The sequence below is a fragment of the Podarcis cretensis genome (genome assembly GCF_951804945.1).
Source record: "Podarcis cretensis genome assembly, chromosome: 14".
NCBI classification, from domain to species: domain Eukaryota; kingdom Metazoa; phylum Chordata; class Lepidosauria; order Squamata; family Lacertidae; genus Podarcis; species Podarcis cretensis.
The window spans coordinates 3,330,617-3,352,409 of record NC_137183.1 but is presented as its reverse complement, the minus strand read 5'-3'; the positions used below and the strand labels follow the sequence as shown (position 1 = coordinate 3,352,409).

General features: G+C 44.2%; 2 protein-coding genes and 1 long non-coding RNA gene across 4 annotated transcripts in view; 1 reads left to right on the top strand and 2 right to left on the bottom strand.

The window, feature by feature from the left end:
* The window catches only part of MTMR10 (myotubularin related protein 10), a 55,957-nt gene extending 47,338 nt beyond the window's left edge, over nt 1-8,619 (top strand). For both annotated transcript variants that reach the window (XM_079953230.1, XM_079953231.1), the window contains exons 14-16: nt 776-946; nt 2,280-2,462; nt 4,257-8,619. In XM_079953230.1, coding sequence (XP_079809356.1) covers nt 776-946; nt 2,280-2,462; nt 4,257-4,856 — 954 coding nt within the window. In that variant the 3' untranslated portion in view covers nt 4,857-8,619. The remainder of the gene's footprint in view (nt 1-775; nt 947-2,279; nt 2,463-4,256) is intronic.
* A 2,550-nt stretch (nt 8,620-11,169) lies between these two features.
* The window catches only part of FAN1 (FANCD2 and FANCI associated nuclease 1), a 30,567-nt gene continuing 19,943 nt past the window's right edge, over nt 11,170-21,793 (bottom strand). The window contains exons 9-13 of the mRNA XM_079953543.1: nt 18,800-18,968; nt 16,098-16,201; nt 14,322-14,516; nt 13,326-13,454; nt 11,170-12,106 (exon numbers count right to left, since the gene is read on the bottom strand). Coding sequence (XP_079809669.1) covers nt 11,969-12,106; nt 13,326-13,454; nt 14,322-14,516; nt 16,098-16,201; nt 18,800-18,968 — 735 coding nt within the window. The 3' untranslated portion in view covers nt 11,170-11,968. The remainder of the gene's footprint in view (nt 12,107-13,325; nt 13,455-14,321; nt 14,517-16,097; nt 16,202-18,799; nt 18,969-21,793) is intronic.
* Nucleotides 20,281-21,789, bottom strand: LOC307203048. The gene is made up of 3 exons (XR_013833105.1): nt 21,387-21,789; nt 20,681-21,344; nt 20,281-20,648 (listed from the first exon to the last, which is right to left on the bottom strand). It is a non-coding gene; the product is annotated as an uncharacterized lncRNA (long non-coding RNA).

The following is a 21,793-nucleotide window of genomic DNA, read 5'->3' as shown; positions in this document are numbered from 1 at the left end:
TTTCAGCTGTTTCATGAAATTTTAAACAAATCTGTTTCAGAAGTGGCTGTGCACAATAATAGATTGTACAAGCAAGCCCTATGAAAAATCAAAAGTCCTGAAGTTTACAGAATCGTGTGGGATTAGAACTAGACTTTTTGTTCTAATGGAATTGGTAGCTAGGTATAAGCTTTGTTGCAGCTAATCTTAGAGCCATGCAAGACAGAGAATTACAAAATAGAGCCTAAAAGCCCAGTGTTGGCTGAAACAGTGGTTTAGCAGAAATTAAAAAATGTAGCTAGTTAAAATCAGGGGAAGAGTGATTTGGGACCCTAGTACATTGGTGCTTTGAAATAAATTTCTCTCCTCCCAAGCCATGAGAAATCTGACATCACTCCTAGCATAGGCTTCAACAAGCACTATTTTCACAATTAAAAATAAAATAAAAAATTCTGTAACCAGGACAGACAGAATCTTAATTTAAGGAAACATTTATGTCCTCTAAAAAAATCTGAATGAAGAGCAGTCTGCCAGGCAGAAAACTACATTTCATGGTTCACTATAGTTTAGACAGCTAAGTTACAGACTACTGGCTCTAGTCAGAGGTACTTGAATGTAAAGTAGGCATTTCCATATATGTTACTCCAGTTTGTACACTTGCTTTGTAGTGCATTATATTTATGTAATAATAATCTCAGCATTGATTTAATGGCGACTGCAGTAAATGTAGGGCTTGAGCAAACTTGCATAAGTCTTCTGCGTGTAACATCTTCCTATCATTTCCCTCCCACTCCAGTCTCCCTTATTTTTGATGTTCCTGGACTGTGTCTGGCAACTGCTTGAGCAATACCCATCAGCCTTTGAATTTTCTGAAGCTTACTTGACGATATTGTACGACAGCACGCGGATCTCGCTGTTTGGTACCTTCCTCTTCAATTCTCCACATCAGAGAGTGAAGCAAAGCACGGTGGGTGCTAAACATTGTCTGACCTCAAGTAAAAGCTACAACACATGGTTAGGAAGCTGAAAACCACCGCCAGTAGTCAAGGTGGAAGCCTCTTAACTGTTGTGCCAACAAGGGATTGTGGCTCACAGCTATGAGATGGAAGAGCAGTTGGCACATTAAGGACCAAAAAATAGACTCTGCTGATTTCTTATTTGTATATTGAGTTTTAATTAACAGTAGTGGTATTTGTCATCAACATTGCTAACGCCACATGCGAGGAACAAGTTGCACTTTGGTCCTGTGGTATTCTTGCCCTAAATTGTTAACCATCAACTTGAGAGAAACCTTCAGCAAAACCATCTGGGAGAAAGCCATTGTGATGAATAGATTTCAATACAGGTAGAAAGTTTGGGTTTTATTTTGCCTTTGTTCCTTACCATTTTTCTAGAATTCTTAGAGCACAAATGCAAAAATACCTTTTTAAAAAGTTAGGATTCTTATGGGATAGGTTGAGACACAGCCACATTTGTATACTGGGGAACCGTGGAAAATATTTTGTCTGAATAGTTCTGGGGTCTCCAATGCAGAGGCCTGCAAGGCACTTCCTCCCTAATGCTGTGCATGATTTCTGTACTTTTCCTTTTATTCTCGACACACAACACAGTGGGGGGGGGGTATGCAGCTATAGCTGTGCCATTGGAGCTGGGGGAGGAGAAGCACGGAACAGGCTTTATCACCTTGCAGTTCCCCTCTGTAACAGACAGGGAAAGGGAAAGTAGCATTCCTCAGGGAGAAGGCTTATTTGACAATATATTGGTCTGGCTCTAGAGGAAGCCAAAAGGGGCTTCTTAGGCTGCCTGCTGTTGATTTCAAGGTGGTCATTCAGTTGAACTTAATACCATAAATTAGAGCATAAGAGACTGTTTCAAAGTTGAAGAATTTCATTAACCTACTTCAAGAAGGCTTTAGCAATTAGAAGAATTGTGTTTAAATTCTGCCAAAACTCTTTTAAGGCATCACCCAGTAACGTGGCTTTCTTCTCTCTCCTCAGATGTCCATAGATGCCATAATGTTTGGCCTCATTCATTTTAATAATGTAATATAAATATAACAAAATCTCTAAGCAGTTCACAGAAGCTACAATAATAAATTCACAATGAAAAGAATCAGTTCATATCAAAATCCAATAAATCATTAAGCAAAGCATCACAAAAAAATCCTTTGTGTTCCATTACCATAAAAAGAGGGGGGGTGCAGGATCTTATTTTTCTGCAAAGAAAGAGTTTCATATTTATTGGTGAAGTGGGGTTGTGTGTGTATATATGTGAACTTATCCAAATTTTCTTTCCTTCAGGAATTTGCCATAAGCAAAAACATCCAGCTAGGCGATGAGAAAGGCCTCAGATTTCCTTCTGTTTGGGATTGGTCTCTTCAACACACTGTGAGGGATCGTATGCTCTTCCACAACCCCTTGTACATTGGGAAGAGTGCACCGTGTGTGCACAATGGGGCTGTGAAATACTTTAAGCGATCAAAGGTAAGAATGGACCAGTGAGTCCGTCCAGCTATGCCAGTGGTGCTGCAGTTTAGCTGCTGCAAAGATGGTACCTCATTGCTGTTGGAACGGGCTCCATTTTCAGTGCACTGGGCCAGTGCCCTTGTGCAGCCCAGCAGTATCCTGCTGGAGAAAATCAAAGAACTGAAACAGGGGCAACACATCTAGTCCCAACTCACTGGCCAATGCAGGAAATCCAGAATGAGAGCATTCCCAGCACTGGGCTGCCCAGTCGCCGTTTGAAAATCTTCAGTAAGGGAGATCCCATCTATGTAACTGGCTCAAGAAGCTTCTCCCAATGTTCAACTCAAATCCTGTCCTGAAACAAGTCCATTAGATCTTGCCTTGCCCTCTGGGACAAGTGAGAACAAACAAATCTTTGTCCTCTCGCAGGATCTTCAGGTAATGAAGTGGTGATACTTGCATTTATTTCATACTACATTGTTCATGAGAACTCTGCTTCAGCTTTCCAGCTAAAGCAGTTTTCTAGCAGGTGATTCCCCACCCTCAACATGGTTAGTGGTTTTGACCTTATCTACCAAGGAAAGCAGTGTATGCTTGGTTGCCTCCAATCACCACATGATTCAGAGATAGTGAATGAGGGAATCTGAGGGCTGCCTACCTACTGACAATGTCTGCTAGGAGAATATAGTTAGAGGAGGGAGAAGGAAACTGATGGGTGGCTTCCCCAAATCATTCAGTCCCAATTGGTGGGATGTTGTAATACATACAGAGCCCATGAGCTGGGCCGGCGGGAGTTTCGTTGCAGTGTTTCAGTCAGTGCTTTTCTTCTGTTTTTAAGGGCAGGTACTGAGTACTCCCAGGAAAAAAAGCACTGGTTTCAGTGATTTTTCAGAGCAGTCTTTCCTCTTATGCAGTAGTCCACCAGCCAGAGCTCACACAAAAGCCCATGTTGTAGGTGAATGAGCTTGCGGGGGAGGGGGGGTGGTCTCCCTGCCTCCTCTGCACCCAGCATAGAAACAAAGCAAGCTGCTGGAAAAGAGAGCCCTAGTCGTCCACATCCAGTAGAGAAGTTACTTTTAGGGCCCTATTTTCAAGGTTTCTTTGTGTGAGTACTGCATTTATTGCAAAGTTATTTCTCAGAACTGTTTCTTAGGTCACGGGATAAATAGAAAAATAAGGGAGATAATAGTATTGGACCAGTTACTTTTTCAAGTTCACACATATCTTCTGCTGACATAATAAAAGGGTAGCTAGTTTTTACCTTACATGTGTGTGTGTTTTTAATAATGGAACCATTTTTTTAGCAAGCAGACAGATTAGACACAGCACTTCAAACACTGACCATATTAGTGTGGTTATCTTTTAGAACCCTCTACTAGAAAAAAAAATAGTGGAAGTGACTAAAATACTTGCATAGATAATCAGGTTTGCTCTCCATATAACCAGGAATTATCCACTATTTCATCCTACCTAATGAAGGACTTACTGCTGGTGAAGGATTGCATATGCTCTTGCTAATGGAAAGTTTCACATTTCCACATGCAGCTTTGTCTCATTACCTTTTTGGCCCCAGAAAGTACTTCATTATTATATGGCATCTGTTATTGCAAATTGTGCTGATTTTTCCAAAGGAGATTTGACAAATTCATGGAAGAATAGAAGTCCATCATTTTGGGCTATATTAATAGTATCTAGAAGTAATTTATTCGAGGGATGGGGGTGGGGTCTGCTTAACTGTAACTGGAGCTCCGTGGAGATCAAGTTGAACCTGATGGGAAACTGAAGGTATTTTACTAACTTTTCCCTTCCCAGAAGAACTACAGTTCAACACTCAGGGGCCTCCCGCCCTCCCTGAAGAACGGTATTATCAGCGAGCAAGGCTTTCTTCCAAGAAGAAATTCCCTAATACTAAAACTGAAACCAGACTTTCTTCACCATACGGATGCCACCACCAATGGCATGGAGCAATATTTCAGAGAGTGGTTTTCTAAGCCAGTCGACCTGCATGGTGTAATCCTGCCCCATCTCTCTGGAACACAAATCAAACTCTGGAAACTCTGCTACTTCCGCTGGATCCCTGAGGCCCAGATCAACAGTGGGGGCTTTATTACTGCCTTCCATAAAATCTCTTTATTAGCAGATGAAGTAGATGTTCTGAACCGGTGTCTGAGGCAACACAGCGGAACCCCACCTTTGCTCACTAACACTTCTGAACTCGATCAAAGCCGGATGTACTTTAGAGCAAATGGGCTCAATGATTCTTCCACAACCCCAGACTTCCTTTCATCCTCTTTCCCATTTTCTCCTGTAGGGAATCTCTGCCGACGGAGTATTTTGGGAACACCACTGAGCAAATTCTTAAGTGGTGCCAAAATCTGGTTGTCCACAGAGACACTTGCCAATGAAGACTGATGTCTTTAGAGACATAGAAGGGAGACAAGGAGAAGAGACTGACACATCATTTTTTGCAGCACACTGCTAACCACAGCACCAGAAACTGTAATAGCTTTATATACTAAGGTTACTTATGTTTTGCACAAAGTATTTAAAAGCAGCTGTGTCATGCTTTCAGATCGCACAATTTTTATTTTTGTTTGGGTTTTGTTTCATTTTTCTTCAGCAGTCCAATAACTAAGGCACATACCATTTGAGGTTAGTCTCCCCACAAACACACCACAATCTAAGGTCTGACTGTGTTTTGTTTGTGTCCCAAAGCTACTATTCCCTGCTGCTGATTTGAAGCACATCTCTTGTCAGCTTGGATGAATTAACAGATGAAGACAGACATTAGAGTCAAAAAAGTTGCTGCATCAAATTTGATCGCTACAATTGGTTCAAATATAAGAGCCACAAATTTTGTCAGTCATGTTTCAAATTCATGGCATGATTCAGCTGAGGGTAGGGACTTTTAAATCCTATTTATTTCAATGGTACTTTATAAAAGCACCTTTCCCGTTGAAATAAATTAAAGTGTTCATCTTGATCAGGTTGGCTATGGGAATGGTGGAGAGATCTAGTTTAGTCCATGAGCATTTTTCCTCTTTTCATTTAGTATCTGAAACTGCCTTTTAGTTTACAAAATCTGCCTATAGGACAACATGTGCTGACCTCACTACCCCAGTCCCTCAACTGGGGTTTGCTTTAACTTATGGTTAAGGCGTACACTGGCGGCCGTGTTAGCTTGGCCTAAAGGATTCCCCCTTCACCTAGGATCAGCAGCTGTGATTTCAAAGTAGGTGTCAGTTCCATCTGCTAGGATGAAAGGAGTCCTTGGTAGCACTAACCATAGTTAAAGTGGAGAGGAGAATTAGCTGCCAATCTCATTACCATAGTTTGGTGTCATTACAGCTGAACAAACCTCAAAATAATGTCAGTCGATTATAACCTTAAAAGTGCCTTTTCTTGCTTTTGAAGTAAGATTTCTCTCTCTCCATCATGGAATTCAATTACTATAATGTGGTAAGCTAATAGGCTACACATTAGTAGTATCCATTTCCAGAATCTCATTAATACCACAATTTATGGACATTTCCAAAAGCATCTTATTCTTTGACTTTGTGATCAGGAATAGAAAACTTAATGAGAGTACCAGTGAAGTATATATTTAACTCAATGGGTACAGAATATTAGGTGGAAGATCTTAGGCCCAAATTAAGATTGCTGTAAAATATCTTTCAAAGAAGATGCCTGTACTTGTATTTAAATTTTTATTTTAAGGTCAAGTTTGGTGCTCAGTGGATGCTGATTTTTTTTAATGGCCAAAACAAAATGGCATGCGGAATGTATGTGATAGTGGTGTATGAAAGAATTAACTAGAAAACCTTGATATATTAAGAGTTTTTTGGGCTTTATTCCCATGCCAGTAACATCCCAGTTTACTTACAGAGTACCACACTGTTGCTTCATTTCACACGTGGTCATGAAGGTGGACTAAGATTCACATTCAAAAGTGGTCAGCTAGTTTATGCAGTGTCTTCAGTGGCATGTGCCAACATCCAGAAAGTGACTTGTTTTTGTGCAAAATCAGCTCTACAGTAGAGCAGCATGCCCCTTTTCCCCAGCTACCCTTTCCAGGTCTCTTAGCTTTTGCACATTCTGCCCCTGATCCAAAGCATGCATGTAAAAGCCAAGTGAAAAACTGCCCTTCAGCTGCTCAATTGTCTGGCAGGGTTTAGGGTTTGTTTAAAGCCAGGCTGCCTCACTCGCTGCAGATCAGAAGGCTTCTATGTTTACAGGAGCTGTGTGTGTGAGAGAGAGACAGCAAAAGACTTGGATCAGACTGGGATGTTGGGCATGCAGTGCCATCTTCAGCATGCCCAGCCCATTGAGCACCAGTTGCATTGGGTGTCTGTAAAATACTGTACACACACACCCCTTTGCACACTTGACCAAGCTTCCACTAAGTGAAAGTCAGACTAGTTTCACTGGAAAACAGGCAAGGGCTGATCAGTATTGGCTACCTGTCCAAGGCGCTTCTCTTCACAAGTTTAGTGTCTTGTTAGAATGGACAAAGCTTTGTTCCCCTAGTGTTAAATTTCATCACATGTCCAGTTTGTATACCAGTTCTCTTTGTACCAGATCATAGACTTTATTAAGGTGACTTTATATTGATTTTTACTTAATGCCTAATAGTCTTAATTACATTTCAGATGTACCAAATTTTGCTAATTAACTGAAAGTTGGATGAATATACTTTGCAAGAATTACTGAGTAAGGTGTTTTAACGTTTGAGACATGTGTCCCTTCCTTACAGGAGTTTTTTTTAAGTGCATTTTTGTAGCCTGTGCCCTTTCTATCCTTTTGATGTTACTGAACTTTGCCTTTAAGAATTGCTGCCTATAAACTGTCCATACCCAGTGGATTAGAACAAATGGCTTTAAGACTAGAGAGTAAGCTAAGCCAGGTTTATACGGTTAACTCCAGGCCAACAGTGCCTGGATGGCTGCCCAGGTTCGTACTACTGTAAATGAAAGAGACAGGGAAGGAAGCCTGTTTAGCAGGAGAGCCTGAACTTTGGAGTACCGGGCCTGTGATATTTTTAACTGGGCAAAATGCTGTGAGTCCTACAATCCGAAATCAAGGAAGTAGTGGAGTGGGGCTGGTGAGCAGTGCTTTCTCATCTAGCCTTACACAGTCTTGTAATCACATAGTTATGGCGGAGTTGTTGCCCCTCCCCCTCCTGCCCCGTCATATGACGACATATAGAGAAGTCTCTGTGGTTTGACTGAAGTGGGCTGGGAGTGGCTACCCACATTTCTTGATGCAGCGGTACCACAGGGCAGGGTGGAAGACAGGTGACTTGCCTTCTGGGTAGCAAGCAGACATTTAAACCTTCACAAAACCCTGAGGTAAATTGCAGCAAGTCCTTGATTGAGGAAATCCAGGCTCCATTGCTTATTTAAAGGGCTATGAACTGTCAGGCTTCAGCCAGCCCCCTCTGCTACATGCAATGCCTTCACTCAGTTCAAAAGGGGGCTTGTAGGTGGGCACAGTCCAAAGGGATTGTACTTTCTAAAACCAGGTACCTTTTTAGGAATTTTTTGTAAGTGTAGAAAAGAATAGATGCTTATTTTTGTATTTTTTTCACCCTAGCAACAAGCAAAATGCAGCTGCAATTATTAAAGGATATTTTTTGTTTAAAAAAGCAGGGGGGTTGGTGTATGGAGTTCTAAATGGATTATGGTCCACGTAGAAATCAATGCCTTTTAGTTACTGCAGAGTGGAAGTTGACTGTTACGTAACTTATCATGGAAGTGCAATTATATTCCTTGTGCAGGTCATGAACCAAAGAGACACCACTGAAAAGTGTGCGTTTCACATTGGCAGAAGGAATCCTGTTTCTGGAGTGATTGTTTTTGTAGATTCTCTTTCAGTTTAACTGTTAAATCTCCAAAGAAAAGGTATACATTAAAACCAAACCTGTTGTAAATTTTTATTTAATTAAAGGCTGAAGTTGTTAATCAGAAAATTGACTGCAGCAGTCGGGACCCCCTGCAACTCAGAGCGTGAAAGAGCCCCTCCCCCTTTTGAAACGGAATCTAAAGCCTTGATGCCGAAAACAATGCCTTACTTGAGTAAAGCAAAGCTGACAGGAACACATACAAAGAAAACCCCAACCTGTCAATGTTGTGAATATGAAGTAAATCAAGACATAATTAAAAACAAACAAACCTTCCAGTGTAGTCTTTGTTGGTGTGGAACTTGACTTTTTAAGAATGGTGTGCATTAATTTACATAGTACAGTTACCATCCATATGTACCTGAGTAATGGGACATATCTATGTGAGAACAAGGTTTAAATATGTTCAGTGCATTTGAAGAACATTTAAGAGGATACTCTTGTGGCCTTTTTGCAACGAATTTGTGAAGTGTCACTTTGGCTTAAACATTCCCTATGTCCACCAGCATAAAGTCCAGTAGTGTTTTTCCCGGGGGGGGGGGAGGGGTATTGGCAGCCAAGCCTTCGTAAATTGGCAGTGACCCATTTACAGTGGGGCAGAGCTGAGAGCTCTGCTCCTGTCACTTGCTTGTCTTTGCAAGAACAGGAAAAAAGACTAAGTGCCAGCAGAGAGAAGGAACAAACTTTCTTACAAAGTTTTTAAAAGTAGGAAAAAACTTGAGGACTGTTTTCAGTCACATGCTTGAGTATGGAGGGAAAACACTTGAAGTAGGGATTTAGCTGTTTCAGGTTTCTGCACTTCAGAATTCCCTTGCTTTGGTCTAGAACGTAACCCTAGTTCACCAATTCTGCAGATGACCAAACTTGGTAGGGGTAGCTAGTGCCGAAGAAACAGAATCAGAATTAAAAATTACCGAAGCCTTAAATATTTGAGTAAGATTGGAGAACAGAGACCATACTAACAAAATTAATTTCAATTGGGACAAATGCCAGTTTCTGCATTTAGGCAGGAATAATCAGCTGCAAAAATATAAGATGGGAGACCCCTGGCTTGCCAGTATAGAATCATAGAATCATAGAGTTGGAAGAGACCACAAGGGCCATCGAGTCCAACCCCCTGCCAAGTAGTACCTGTGAAAAGAATCTAGGGGTCTTAGTGGACCACAAGGTAAACATGAGCTAACAGTGTGATGCAGCAGCAAAAAAAGCTAATGCTATTCTAGGCTGCATCAACAGAATTATAGTGTCCAGGACAAAGCACTCTATTCTGCCTTGCTCAGACCACATCTGCAGTCCTGTGTTCAATTCTGGGCACCACAATTTAAGAAGGATGTTGAAAAGCTGGAACATGTGCAGAGGAGGGAGACCAAGATGATCAGGGGTCTGGAAACTAAGCCTTATGAGGAGTGCTTGAAGGAGCTGGGTATGTTTGCCTGGTAAAGAGGAGACAGGAGATATATAACCATCTTCAAGTATCTAAAGGGCTGCCACATGGAAGAGGGAGCAAGCTTGTTTTCTCCTCTTCTGGAGTGTAGGACTCGAACCAGACATCAGAAAGAACTCTCTGGTGGTAAGAGCTGTTTGACAGTAGAATGGACTCCCTCTGGAGGATGTGGGCATTCCTGCCGTGGAGGTTTTTAAGCAGGTTGGATGGCTATCTGGGATGCTTTAGCCAAGATTCCTGCATTGCAGGGGTTTGACTAGATGGCCCTTGGGTCCCTTCCAACGCTACAATTCTATGATTCTAGTTTAAAATACACAAAAGCTACATGTGTTAAAACACTGCAATGACAAAACCCTTAAAAGCCTCTCTGCTAAATAAGAGGACATTTTTTGTTTTTTAAATAAGGTTTGCAGTAGTTTAACAGTTTTTGTTTAAGATGGGATACTGTTCTTTAACAAAACTCTAAACAAGCAAAAGGTAGCATCCCCTCTAAGTCATCCTCAGATCCCTGCAATTGAGAACATTCAGCAGGGTGGCCCAACCTGTGGGCCACATGTAGCCCACAATGCCTTTTTGGTGGCCCTTGGAATTCATCCAGAAGAGCAGCAGCTGTGAGGCATGAGCAAGAGTCCTGTCTTTTCAAATAACTAGATGCCTCTGCCGCAGCCCCCAGCCCGATGGAGCAGCTCTTGCTGTTGCATAGGTGTACTAGAGACTGAATTGTTATGGCCTGTGAAGGACAACATTTCCCCTCTTCCTCCTTTCCGGCACAGCGCTGTACAACAACCAAAGTTCCATGTTTATGACTTGTACCATGGGTTACTTTGTTTGTCGCAGCATGGTGGGTGGCTTCTTGGTGGCTTTCATCCTTGAACCAAGAGCAGCTCAGGTAAGTGGAGAGGAGAGAGCAGGATGGCAAACCAGTTGGCTGTGCATGCTCATGCAGACCCTTTGGGCTGCTTCTCTGTCATAAGGCACCATGGATGAACTTTTTTTAAGGCCACATAGGCTGTAATCCCAGGCATGCTTACTCTGGAGTAAGACCCATTGGAATAAATGGGACTTACTCCCTAGTAAACAAGTGCAAGTTCAATAGGTAACCTTTACAACAACGCTCTCCAAATGTTGCTGGTCTGTCATCCCTACTTATTGTCAGTCCTTGTTGAGGATGCTGGGAAGCGGGGGCAGGAGCATCCAGGAGACTGCTGTCCCACAGTGTCTGGCGGGGGCGCTGGAGTCGCAGTGGCAGCAGCAACCACTGCTGTTGGTTCTCCTGTTCCTTTCTCCCAGCTTTCCCGTAACGGTTGTGTGTTCTGCGGAGGGCAGGGAGGCAGCACATAGCCTTTTACTATATTTGCATTAAATTCTCCTTAATAAATGTATCAAATCTATGAATTGTGTCTTTAATTATAAATTTGCAATTAATTGTGCATATTACACTTGTAATTTACAATATGGAAATTTAATTCAGTGAGTGACCTGTGGGTTCTTTGTCAAAGTACTCTTGCAGCCCACTTGGTCCGAGAGGTTGGACTGCCCTGCAAGAGTGGGACGGCAAGTCATGGCTATTTCCCCCCTCTAAGCTCAGTCTGACTTTGGCAAAGCTTAATACATAAGACTGCAGAAAAATGCAATAATAATTAAAGACTCTTTTGGAAGAGTGTCTTTGACTTGTATTTAGGAAAAGGGCAAGGAAGGGTGTTAAACATACCCAAGAGCCCATTGCTTTGGTTGTCCCAGCCAACTGGAAAGGCCAGGGCTTTTGCAGGAATGGCAATGCGAAGCCCAGGCTGAAATGAGCCACATGGTGTCACGTCAAGGTCACCACTACCACTTTGAATTGAGCTGAGCCACCACCTGCTGCATTTTGTCTAAACCCGTGTAGCTGAGACATTTCTCCTAGCATGAGACAGCAGGCAGCTGCCAGGTTTAGCTGAGGCAATGCTTGATTTCTGAGGGCTGTTGGAACAAGAAGAATCGGCCAGGGCTGCTATGTGCAAGAAAGGGTGCAGAAGTTAACCTAATTCAGAGGATTCCCATGAAAATGAAAAGTCTCATCCTTTCTCAGAATGACATCTGAATTTGTGTCGTCTTAGCAGCTGCATGCTAAGGGAACGAAAACTGTGAAATGTGTCCAGCTTTTGTTACTCTGGCCTTGAGCCCAGCAACCACAATAGAGTCTCAGCTCAAGCGTTTACTTTTAGATCCGCTTGCAACCACATGGCAAACTTCCACTGCTGCACCCAGCTTCTGCAACTCGGCAAGCCATATCATCTGCTTGTGAGAAAGGCGATCGTTGGGGCCTTTGACTTCCACCAGCTGAAAAGATGGTTCAGAGAGAGAAGGAGAAGTTTCTCAGTAGGTTTCAAAGAACTGCTTTAAGGGAGTGGGCTGAAGGAGGACTAAGGGTTTGCATCCATTTGGTTTTTTACATCCTATGCCCAGAGCCCTGCCCTCAGCCTTTCCCACTTAAATCACATACATGAAATCTGCCATGTTAAGCTCTAGGTCCCTAGGGAGAGCCATCCTAAACAGAAGTTGCAAGATGCAAAGATTTGCAGCCAGTGCCAAATCAAACCAGAGCAAATGAGCGCAAGCCAGGTGGCCTGTTGGCTCCAACCAGAGGAAAGCAATGATAGCCGCTCTTAAAAACACTTTTAGCACCAGGCTGATTCTGATGTAATCTTTTGTAGACATCACTCATCAGAAAAAATGACGACATGGTTTCTTTATTTGTGGTTTGTGTAGAGAAAAGGAGATGGGATGCAGAACTCAATTACCTGACTGAATTGTTACAGGTAATATCCAAGCAGTCCAACTTGGATCTGCATTTTGAATCACTGAAAAATTCAGATGCAATGGCTGCCTGATGAAGCCAGTTTCATAGCATGTGTCTTGTTCTTCCCACAAGGGGAAAATAAAAACAAGTGCGCTTTCCTAAAGGCGCACAAGTTTTGCAACCTTGTGATCTTTAAGTTTGTTTAGCAGAAAAACAACAACCAACAGGATGCAAAATCATTATTCTGAGGATTTTTATTCAAGACTTGCAGGTTCATCCAGAGAATAATGATTGATATCTAATCAACTACTAGTGCTACCCATAACAGTATGCAATGTAAGACCACAGAATCAATAAAATTCCAAAGAAGCAAACCCAAGATCACTTTAAAAAAAAGCCTGCCAAGCGAGGAGCAAATAGTTCCACAGCATTGGGGCAACCACTGAAAAGGTTCTGCTAACGCTGCTCCCTCCACATTCAGGAGATGCCACTTGCTCCAAAGCAGCTCATGATCAACAGTAAAACACTCCAGCCTGGCTCCAGCCACCTTCCAACTAGCCTGAGGCAGTCGATGCTCAGAGGCCAGGCAGAACTGCTGCTTATCAGCCTCATTTCTTGATATAAACTGCTTAGATATCATTTACACTGATGACTGCAAGATGGGGGGGGGGTTATTTGGCTCCACCTGTTGGGCACTCTCATACATCACATCCCTGACCTGTACACTCTGCAACTTTAACAATGCAGCTGGGGTCAAACCTTAAAATGGTGATCTTCCGTTCTCCAAACGACGAGATCAGGGAGGCCGCCCCTGCAGTGACGCAGATCTCTGCTCAGCTGTCGGCAAACTCCACTCAGGAAAGGACCCCCAAAGCAACACGCCAGGTGCTACAAAAAGAAAGACCACTTTTTCTCCCTTCTCCCAAACTGCAAGGGGCTAGAAGACGGGACGGAAACCTCTGGCTCATGAGCCCCTCTGCCCCCAACTTCACTCTCCAATGATTTTTTGTTGTTTTTTAAAGGTTTGGCACAATGGAAGAATTTTGAGAAACCTTACTACTGCCAAGAGGGTGCCAACGGGAAGGGTTAACCCCTCCCTGTGCACTGCAACCCCCACAAAGATCATCTCCTCCCCTGGGGAGGCTACAGGTTAACTACAGAGTATATGAATGAGCAATGAGCAAATGGATGTGTGTATGTGAAGCAGCATATATAACGGTTGTGATCGTACACCAATGAGCACTAACTGACTTATGCAACAACCTCATTTGTTGCTTTTTGTTTAATTTCATAAAATTTATTCGGGCACCAAAAAGAGTGCGGTGAAGGTGCCTGCCTGATTTCTGACAGGCAGGGAACTCCTCTAAGTGCAATTCTAACAATTCATCAACCAACTGCATTTTCATGGATGTGAACACTGATAAGACTTCCATAGATTCATATTGCCACATTATTATGTTGCTTGCCAAAATCCACTAGTACAAAATTCAGGCAGTGCCCCCCCCAGCCCTCCTCCAGAAGGGTTTCCTGCCATGCCATGGCTGCTGGGCTTTGCTTGCTTGCTTTCTAGCCTTAAGTTCAGAGCAATTCAAAAACATTATTTTGTAACTCATATACCTCAAATGCCATTTTTTTCAGTAAACTACAGAAGAGACACAATGCCTCAAATTAAACTGAAGTATCAAGCAAGATGGACACCTCCCCTTTTCCTGTAAGAAGGGAACCAGGGCAGCTCAAAGGGCCTTTGACGCCTACCTGGGCCTGCTGGAGGGAAGAGAATCGGTCCCAGCTGATTAACGCTGCCGCTTTGCCCTCCTGGGCATTCCAGACATCCGCAATCCACTTTTCCAGGGTTTCAGGCGAAGCCTCATGCAGTAAGCGGAGCCTGAATTCAATGGCCTCCCTCCGGTTCTCATAGAAGCTGTCAGTGTAGAGATCTAGGGGGGAAGTCTGCAGGAAATGGACTGTCAGTGTGGCCCTGTCCCTCACCTACTGCTTCCCCTGAAAGAAAGAGGCTGGCGACACAAACCGTCTTAAGTTGCCAGGGTGCAGTAAAAGGCAGAGAGGCCCCAAACTACCACTTGTCAGCTTATTTGGATACTTAATACACTGTCCTCCTCCTAAGTGAAATAAGGCAATCTATAAAGTAACACAGTCCTTGAAATACACAACAACTCCGAATGATTTTCTATTAGCAGCAGCAACTAATCCGTATATCCAGCTGGGTGTCTCCTCCGCAAACACCCACAGAAAATATGCATCTTAACCAGTCACCTAAAACTATGAAGAGATGGGAGCAGACACATCTCAGTTTGGGAGAGAGGTTCACATGCAAAGAGCCCCCACCAAAAAGGCCCCCACTGCACACTTCATCCAGGTGGGTTCTTTGCCTTCTGTGGGCTAAAACGGCTGGCTGAAGAACCTCAGGATCTCCACTTCATTTCCTCGGTGACTCCGGCTCGCAACTGTGTGTCTGGGTGTCATCAAGCTGACCCCAGGCCACACTCGAGTTTTGCTCTCTGGAGCCACAGAAGTAATGGCTCCTGGAATATGATTGGGAACATCTGGCAATTATTCTGGTGCAGTGATAAGGAAACAGGAGCTCAGTTTTTGATTCAGCCATGAAACCCACCTGGACATAAAAAGGTAAGATGAGGCGGTCCAGCACCCCATCCCCCGAGTGGGCAACCAGAGGCCCCTTATAGGAAGCCCAAAAGCAGCACAGGATGGCAACAGCCCACGTGTGCTGTTGCTCCCCAGCTCCGCCTCTGATCTTGGATGTAGCTAAGAGCCATCCTGGCTAGTATGTGCAGCCCCACAGCCTTAGCCTGATCTTCCATGAATGTGAGCATTAAAGCCACCATCTAAGTGGGTGGCAGCAAATTCCACAGGTTAACTACACAATTTGAGGAGACATTCTTCGGTCCTGAATCTCCAACCTTTCAGCTTCATTAAATAAACACAAGGTCCAATGGGATAAGAGATGGGAGTAAAACTTCTCTATCCATTTCCTGCACATGATTCTTGAACCTAGACACCTGCACTCTGTCTTCCCTTGCTCAGGTTCTTTTCTCACAGGGGAACTGCTCCACCCTCTTGACCTTCGGCAGGTTCCTATCTCTGACCCCATCCTGTCTACCTCACAGGACTGTTTTGAGGATCAAACAAGATGTATATAAATTATTACTACTTTTTTTGCAAACTGTTGTGCAAATTAGCCATCACAATTCTGTGGCCCCTGCTCAGCCAATGCGTTCCCATAATTGCCTCTTCCTTATAGTTATTTTAAAGACAATAATGAAGATGCAACTCAAGGCCACCAGCCCTACTCCAAAAACACCCAGCAAATGCCAAATCCATTGTGCGCAGGTATGCTCCCCAAAAGCTGTGTATTCTGCAACAAAATTCCCAAAATTGTTTTTGAGGCGTTTCTCTGGGAGAATTCTGCGACTTTAAAAGAAGCTGTTTTGAATATCCTTTTCAAACATCATCTACAAGAATAAAAAGCACTTTAAAAACAAGCAGACATGCCTGGTAAGGATTCCTGAAGACATCGGGGATGCCACCCATGAAGAGAATATCCCACATCAAGAGGCTGTAGAGGCTGCTGAACGTAGATCCTTCGCCATGAATCCCTGAGGAATTATCACAGCATCACAATCATGAAAGCCACTGCAGGATATTTAAGCTGCCAACCAAAAATTGCTACCTCTGACACCCAGTTTATCACTAACACAGAGCTCAAAGATGCACAGAGTACAACTCAAAATGATTTGAAAATCGGCAATGATGGGGACTTCTGAGAGGAAAGATGACTGACTAGATGTCAACTGCAGACACTCCCATTGGCAGAGATAATTATGTGGTGATTAACGATAACCAAGACATAGTGAGATAGTGAGACCTGAGATCCTCACATGCTCTCAAGTAGGTTGTTTGTCACACTGAACACAATAAGTTTTTGTGTAATCATTTTTTATTGAAGGTTTTCAACATAAGATACTATAAAAATAGGGGGGGGGGAGATGAGGAAAGGAAGAGAATAAAAAAGGAAAGAAGGAAAAGAAGGAAAAAAGGAAATTACTAAGTCTTCCTACAGCCTCTCCTCACCCTGAGAGATCCTCTCTGCCCTCTATCTTCAACCCATTACCTTCCTGTGTGTATCTTTCTTGATATAAGATAAGGAACTTCAAACTGCAGAACAAAACATAAGGATAATTGGGGCTGGGGGGGGGAGGAAGAAGTCATAAGTAAGATATAAAAAGTTTTTTGTTTGTTTTTTTAAAGGAAAGTCTTCCAGTTCTCTGCCAATTATGTATATTATGGTTTATAACAATTATTCGAAAGTGTTGGAAGTATGCACTCCAGGATAACTTTGGGCTCTATTAAAGGTAAAGGTACCCCTGCCCGTACGGGCCAGTCTTGACAGACTCTGGGGTTGTGCGCCCATCTCACTTAAGAGGCCAGGGGCCAGCGCTGTCCGGAGACACTTCCGGGTCACGTGGCCAGCGTGACATCGCTGCTCTGGCCAGAGCCAGAGCCAGAGCCGCACACGGAAACGCCGTTTACCTTCCCGCTGGTAAGCGGTCCCTATTTATCTACTTGCACCCGGAGGTGCTTTCGAACTGCTAGGTGGGCAGGCGCTGGGACCGAGCAGCGGGAGCGCACCCCGCCGCAGGGATTCGAACCGCTGACCTTTCGATCGGCAAGCCCTAGGCGCTGAGGCTTTAACCCACAGCGCCACCTGCGTCCCCTTGGGCTCTATTAGTGTCCAGCTATTTCTCCATCTGCTAGGCAATGTTTCCTCAATCTTCATTCCCAGACCTCTCACATTCACCTTCCTCCAGGCAAAAGACGACTAAAAGAAGCTCTTCAATTTTTATTATCATTAAATGTCAGTCACAATCCTTCTCCAATCCAATATGATGAATTCCAACAACTCTTGACTGCGCTAGAGGTCTTCTGGCCAACACCCACATTCCACAGTGGCTGTTCTTTCCAGTCCCTCCAAGGGTTGTGAAGAAGTTCAGGCAGAGGGGAGGGAGAGAATGAGGCATGACCTTCTGAGCATGTGAGGCTAACTCTCATTTCAAAAGGGAGTTTTGGTAACCAAGATATATAACCCAGTTATCTTAAATTACCGCATAATTATCTCTGCTGACAGGAGTGTCAGCAGTCGATGCCCAGTCCGCCATCACCTTCTCCAGAAGTCCCCAGAGACAAAACGGTTTGGGATGCGGAGGAGCATCTTAAGAGCGAGGAACCGCCATCATGCCCAGATGCGACATAATAGCACTCAAGGTTAGCCTTCAGGGCATCAGGTCAGCAAAACCTACCTTCTTTCAACTACTTTAGAACTTGGAAGCAATTACAACTTGGGTGACCTATCTGCCAGTTAATTTTCAGGACACAAGCTGATTGCTACGTAAGAAGAGGCATTAACAAAAGGCTGCAAAACAAAGCAAAAAGTTTGCCTTATTATTCATAGAATCATAGAGTTGGAAGAGACCACAAGGGCCATCGAGTCCAACCCCCTGCCAAGCAGGAAACACCATCAGAGCACTCCTGACATATGGTTGTCAAGCCTCTGCTTAAAGACCTCCAAAGAAGGAGACTCCACCACACTCCTTGGCAGCAAATTCCACTGTCAAACAGCTCTTACTGTCAGGAAGTTCTTCCTAATGTTTAGGTGGAATCTTCTTTCTTGTAGTTTGGAACCATTGCTCCGTGTCCGCTTCTCTGGAGCAGCGGAGTTTACAAACAGAAAGTCGGCCATGATTTACCACTTCTTGGTGATTCTATTCTGTGAGGAAATTATCTGTTTCCTAGTATCTGGCAGGGAGCGGGGTTTGTGGAGGAGGGGAAGGAGATGCACTGAAACTGCAGAATCCACAAAACCACCTGACTATAGGGCGTTTTTAATCAGCTTCAGCTGGTGAAACAGTAGCAATGGTTCCTGTACTAGGATAACTTGACCGCAAGTTGTTCATACATTGGTTACCTTCAGGTTTGATAACTGTAAAGCATGCTTAAATGAGGCTGAGGTTAGGTCCCAGTCTGGAAGCTTCATGGCGGAGTGGGAATTTGAACCCTGGTCTTCCAGGTCATAGTCCAACAGTCTAACCATTAAGCCACACTGGCTGCTTCCTGATCACACGGCAGTGTGACAGAGCATTGGGAGGGAGGGGCAGAGTGCTGGCTGATGGCTTTCTATAGCAACGGCCAGCCGTTACCTTGATCAAAGCCATGCTGCTTGTAGTGGGCTAATGCCAGCTCCTCGACAGAGCACACCACAGTGGAAGGCTCAAGGTCTTCTCCTGGGTCTTCGGCACCAACATCTTCCATGATAAACATGGACTTCCCCATTCCAGTCTGTGGGCACAGCTTTCCTTTGATGGTAACCTGCAAATCAAAACTACTGATGTTTTTACTTTGGCTGCTACAACACCATGCTTTTACCCAGTGTGCCACCATGCTATATTTTCTGTGAGAGCGTGGTTTAAAGGTATGTTCAAAATAAACAAAAGGAGACTGCAGAAGGCGACTAGGGCAAGAGGGAAATGGTGAAAACTTTACACAGGCCCCATGGAGAGGGTGGGGGGTCAGGAGGGAGGAGCAAATTAAATCATATCACTATACACACAGAGAGAGAGACCTTGGAGTGAAGGGTGTGTAATAATAGTATACTGAGAGAGGGCCACTGCATAGAAAACAGTTAGGGGGACAGGTGGGAAAGGCTGGATTTCACATCCTGATGAAAAATAATCAATTTGCACACAGGCTTATGCTATAATAATAATAATAATAATAATAATAATAATAATAATAATTTATTATTTATACCCCGCCCATCTGGCTGGGCCTAAAATCTGATACATCTTCTGTTCCTGGGGGAGGGGGGTGACTGGGGGAAACTTAATGTTTTTTTCATATTTGTTTGAAAAAACTTTAAAAAATCTTTTATATAAAAAACAATCAATCAAAGTGCAGAAATCAATTATTATCCTCTATATACCCCCTATACAAAAGAGGGAGTAGCCTCAGCCTTGGGAGAAGAAGTCCAAAGTTTGCAGAATGACAAAGAACCTTTAGGGAAAAGAAAAACCTGCAAAGTGGTAAAAATCCAAAACTAGCCCAATAAATATTGAGCATGCTCAGTAGCAACAGATTGTTGGGTGACCAGGCGGCGAGGGAGAGGAGAGGAGATGAATGGAGTATCCTGTCATTGGGCACTGCTGACTGGCTGGCACCCTGGACAAGAACACTGTACACTGCAATGTTTTCTCACTTACAGAACTCTAAATTATAATGAGAGAGAAGTGGGGGATGAGAGGGAAGAGAGGCTGCTACTTAAACTTTGCTAACACCAGCTAAAAATAAGACCACCCAGCGCTTAAGTGCTGTCTCCTTGTCAGCCCTTTGACTCATTTTGGGGACTGACAAATGGGGCTGCTGTCAGGACTGGAAATTTGTTCTCACGTTGCACGTCTCATTGAACACGTAGGAAGGAAGCCCCATACGACTGCTGAAGCAGCTCTCAGGTGGGGACAGCAAAGGAGGAGAACAGCACAGAAGGGAACATAGGCCTCTGAAGCGTATTAAATGAGACATGGGAAGACACAAGAGGCTGGTGCTCTGATGGCAGCTCTTGCAGGAGAAAGAATGCAGTTGGGCAAAACATGTTCAGGAAAGTGGCAACTCAAGCAATCAAAATCCAGCTTCCTAAAAAGAAGGCCAGCAGTTTATTAATGGTTTGGACTGTCTGACTGATCAGCTGGCACATGCCCACTATGCCAGTCAGCTGAAGTGGCTCACCAAGGGAAAAAGTTATTTCCCATCACCTGCGATCTGAGATTGTTCTAATTGGCAGCACTGAGGACTGCGTCTGGGGCTTCTGCATGAGAGGCTGCTGCTCAGTCTCTGAGCTAGGGCTCCTACATTTAGTAAAACTCAGTATAACCAGATGGTTTATACCAACTCAGACTATTTGCTCACCCACTTTCCCAGAGAGACTCTTTCTAACTGCAGGCACACGAGGGGTTGAACTGGGAACCTTTTGCATGCAAAGAGCAGGTGCTACTCCTGAGTTATCTGAACGGGGCAATATGCCACACACAAAAACAATTCCTCTGGGATTGTGTTAGTTTGCATCAAAGAATTCCTACCACCCTGCATTGTGACAATAAAAGCTCAGGAATGGCCGACGCAGAATGTGAACACCTAGTTTGTTCTGATCAGTTTCTACAACCAGCGGCAGACAGGCCAACAAGCCACAGCTTGTTTCGTCAAAGCTTGGCGAACATCCAGGGTGGAGTAGCTCAACAAACCACAGTTAAGCAAGGCTGCTGGATTTGGACATAATGCCCAACCACAGTTAAGACCACCAACAAACCATGGCTTGACACTGTGGCCTGTTGCCAAAATACAAACCATGGTTAGCCTGCTGTCCTTAACATACCCAGTGCAAGGGGGACAAACAGCTGGTAGTTTAACTCTTTATTGACGAAGCATGCACTTAGGGCAGCTCCTAAGTTGTTCAGAACACACACACTCTTCTGGAGACCAAGTAGCTGGCACCCCCTCCCCCAGCTTGTGCACTGAACTGGACTGTTGGAACAACAGAATGACCATGCCTTCACCCAAACTGTAGAACCTTCGTCTAAAGGGACACACACAAGCAACCTGTGGCTTCTGGTACACAGAAGTTGCTGCTGTGCCTGTCTCTTCAAGCCCCTCCTGGTCCTGAGGGACCGTGGTGGAGGGGATTCCACCGCCTCCCTGTCAGGCACTTTTGCTTCCTCCAGTTCTGGCACACCCAACCCCTTCCTCCAGGTCTGGCTCCTGCCCTGTATCCTGCATCTCCTCCCCTAGCTCCTCCTGCTCAGACTCTTCCCCTGCCTTCAGCCCTGGCTCCTGCCTTGCAGCAGGCACAAAACCCCACAAACCGCTGCCCCCTTCCCCTGGGTCAGTCTCTGGCCCTACAGCCTCTGCCACCCACTCCTCAGTGCCCTGCCAGTCCCTGACACCTGCTAGGTTCACATGTACAACAGCACCACCTTTGGCTAAACAAACCATGCATTAGCATTATGTATGAACTGGGTGTGAACCATTTTAGAAGCCAAGATGAAAAAGAAAAAAAAACAGTCTGGCACCTTTCCACATTCCCAATTTATAAATGTACACCAGACCACAAAAGAGAGGCTTCTCCAGACATCCAATAGCTACTC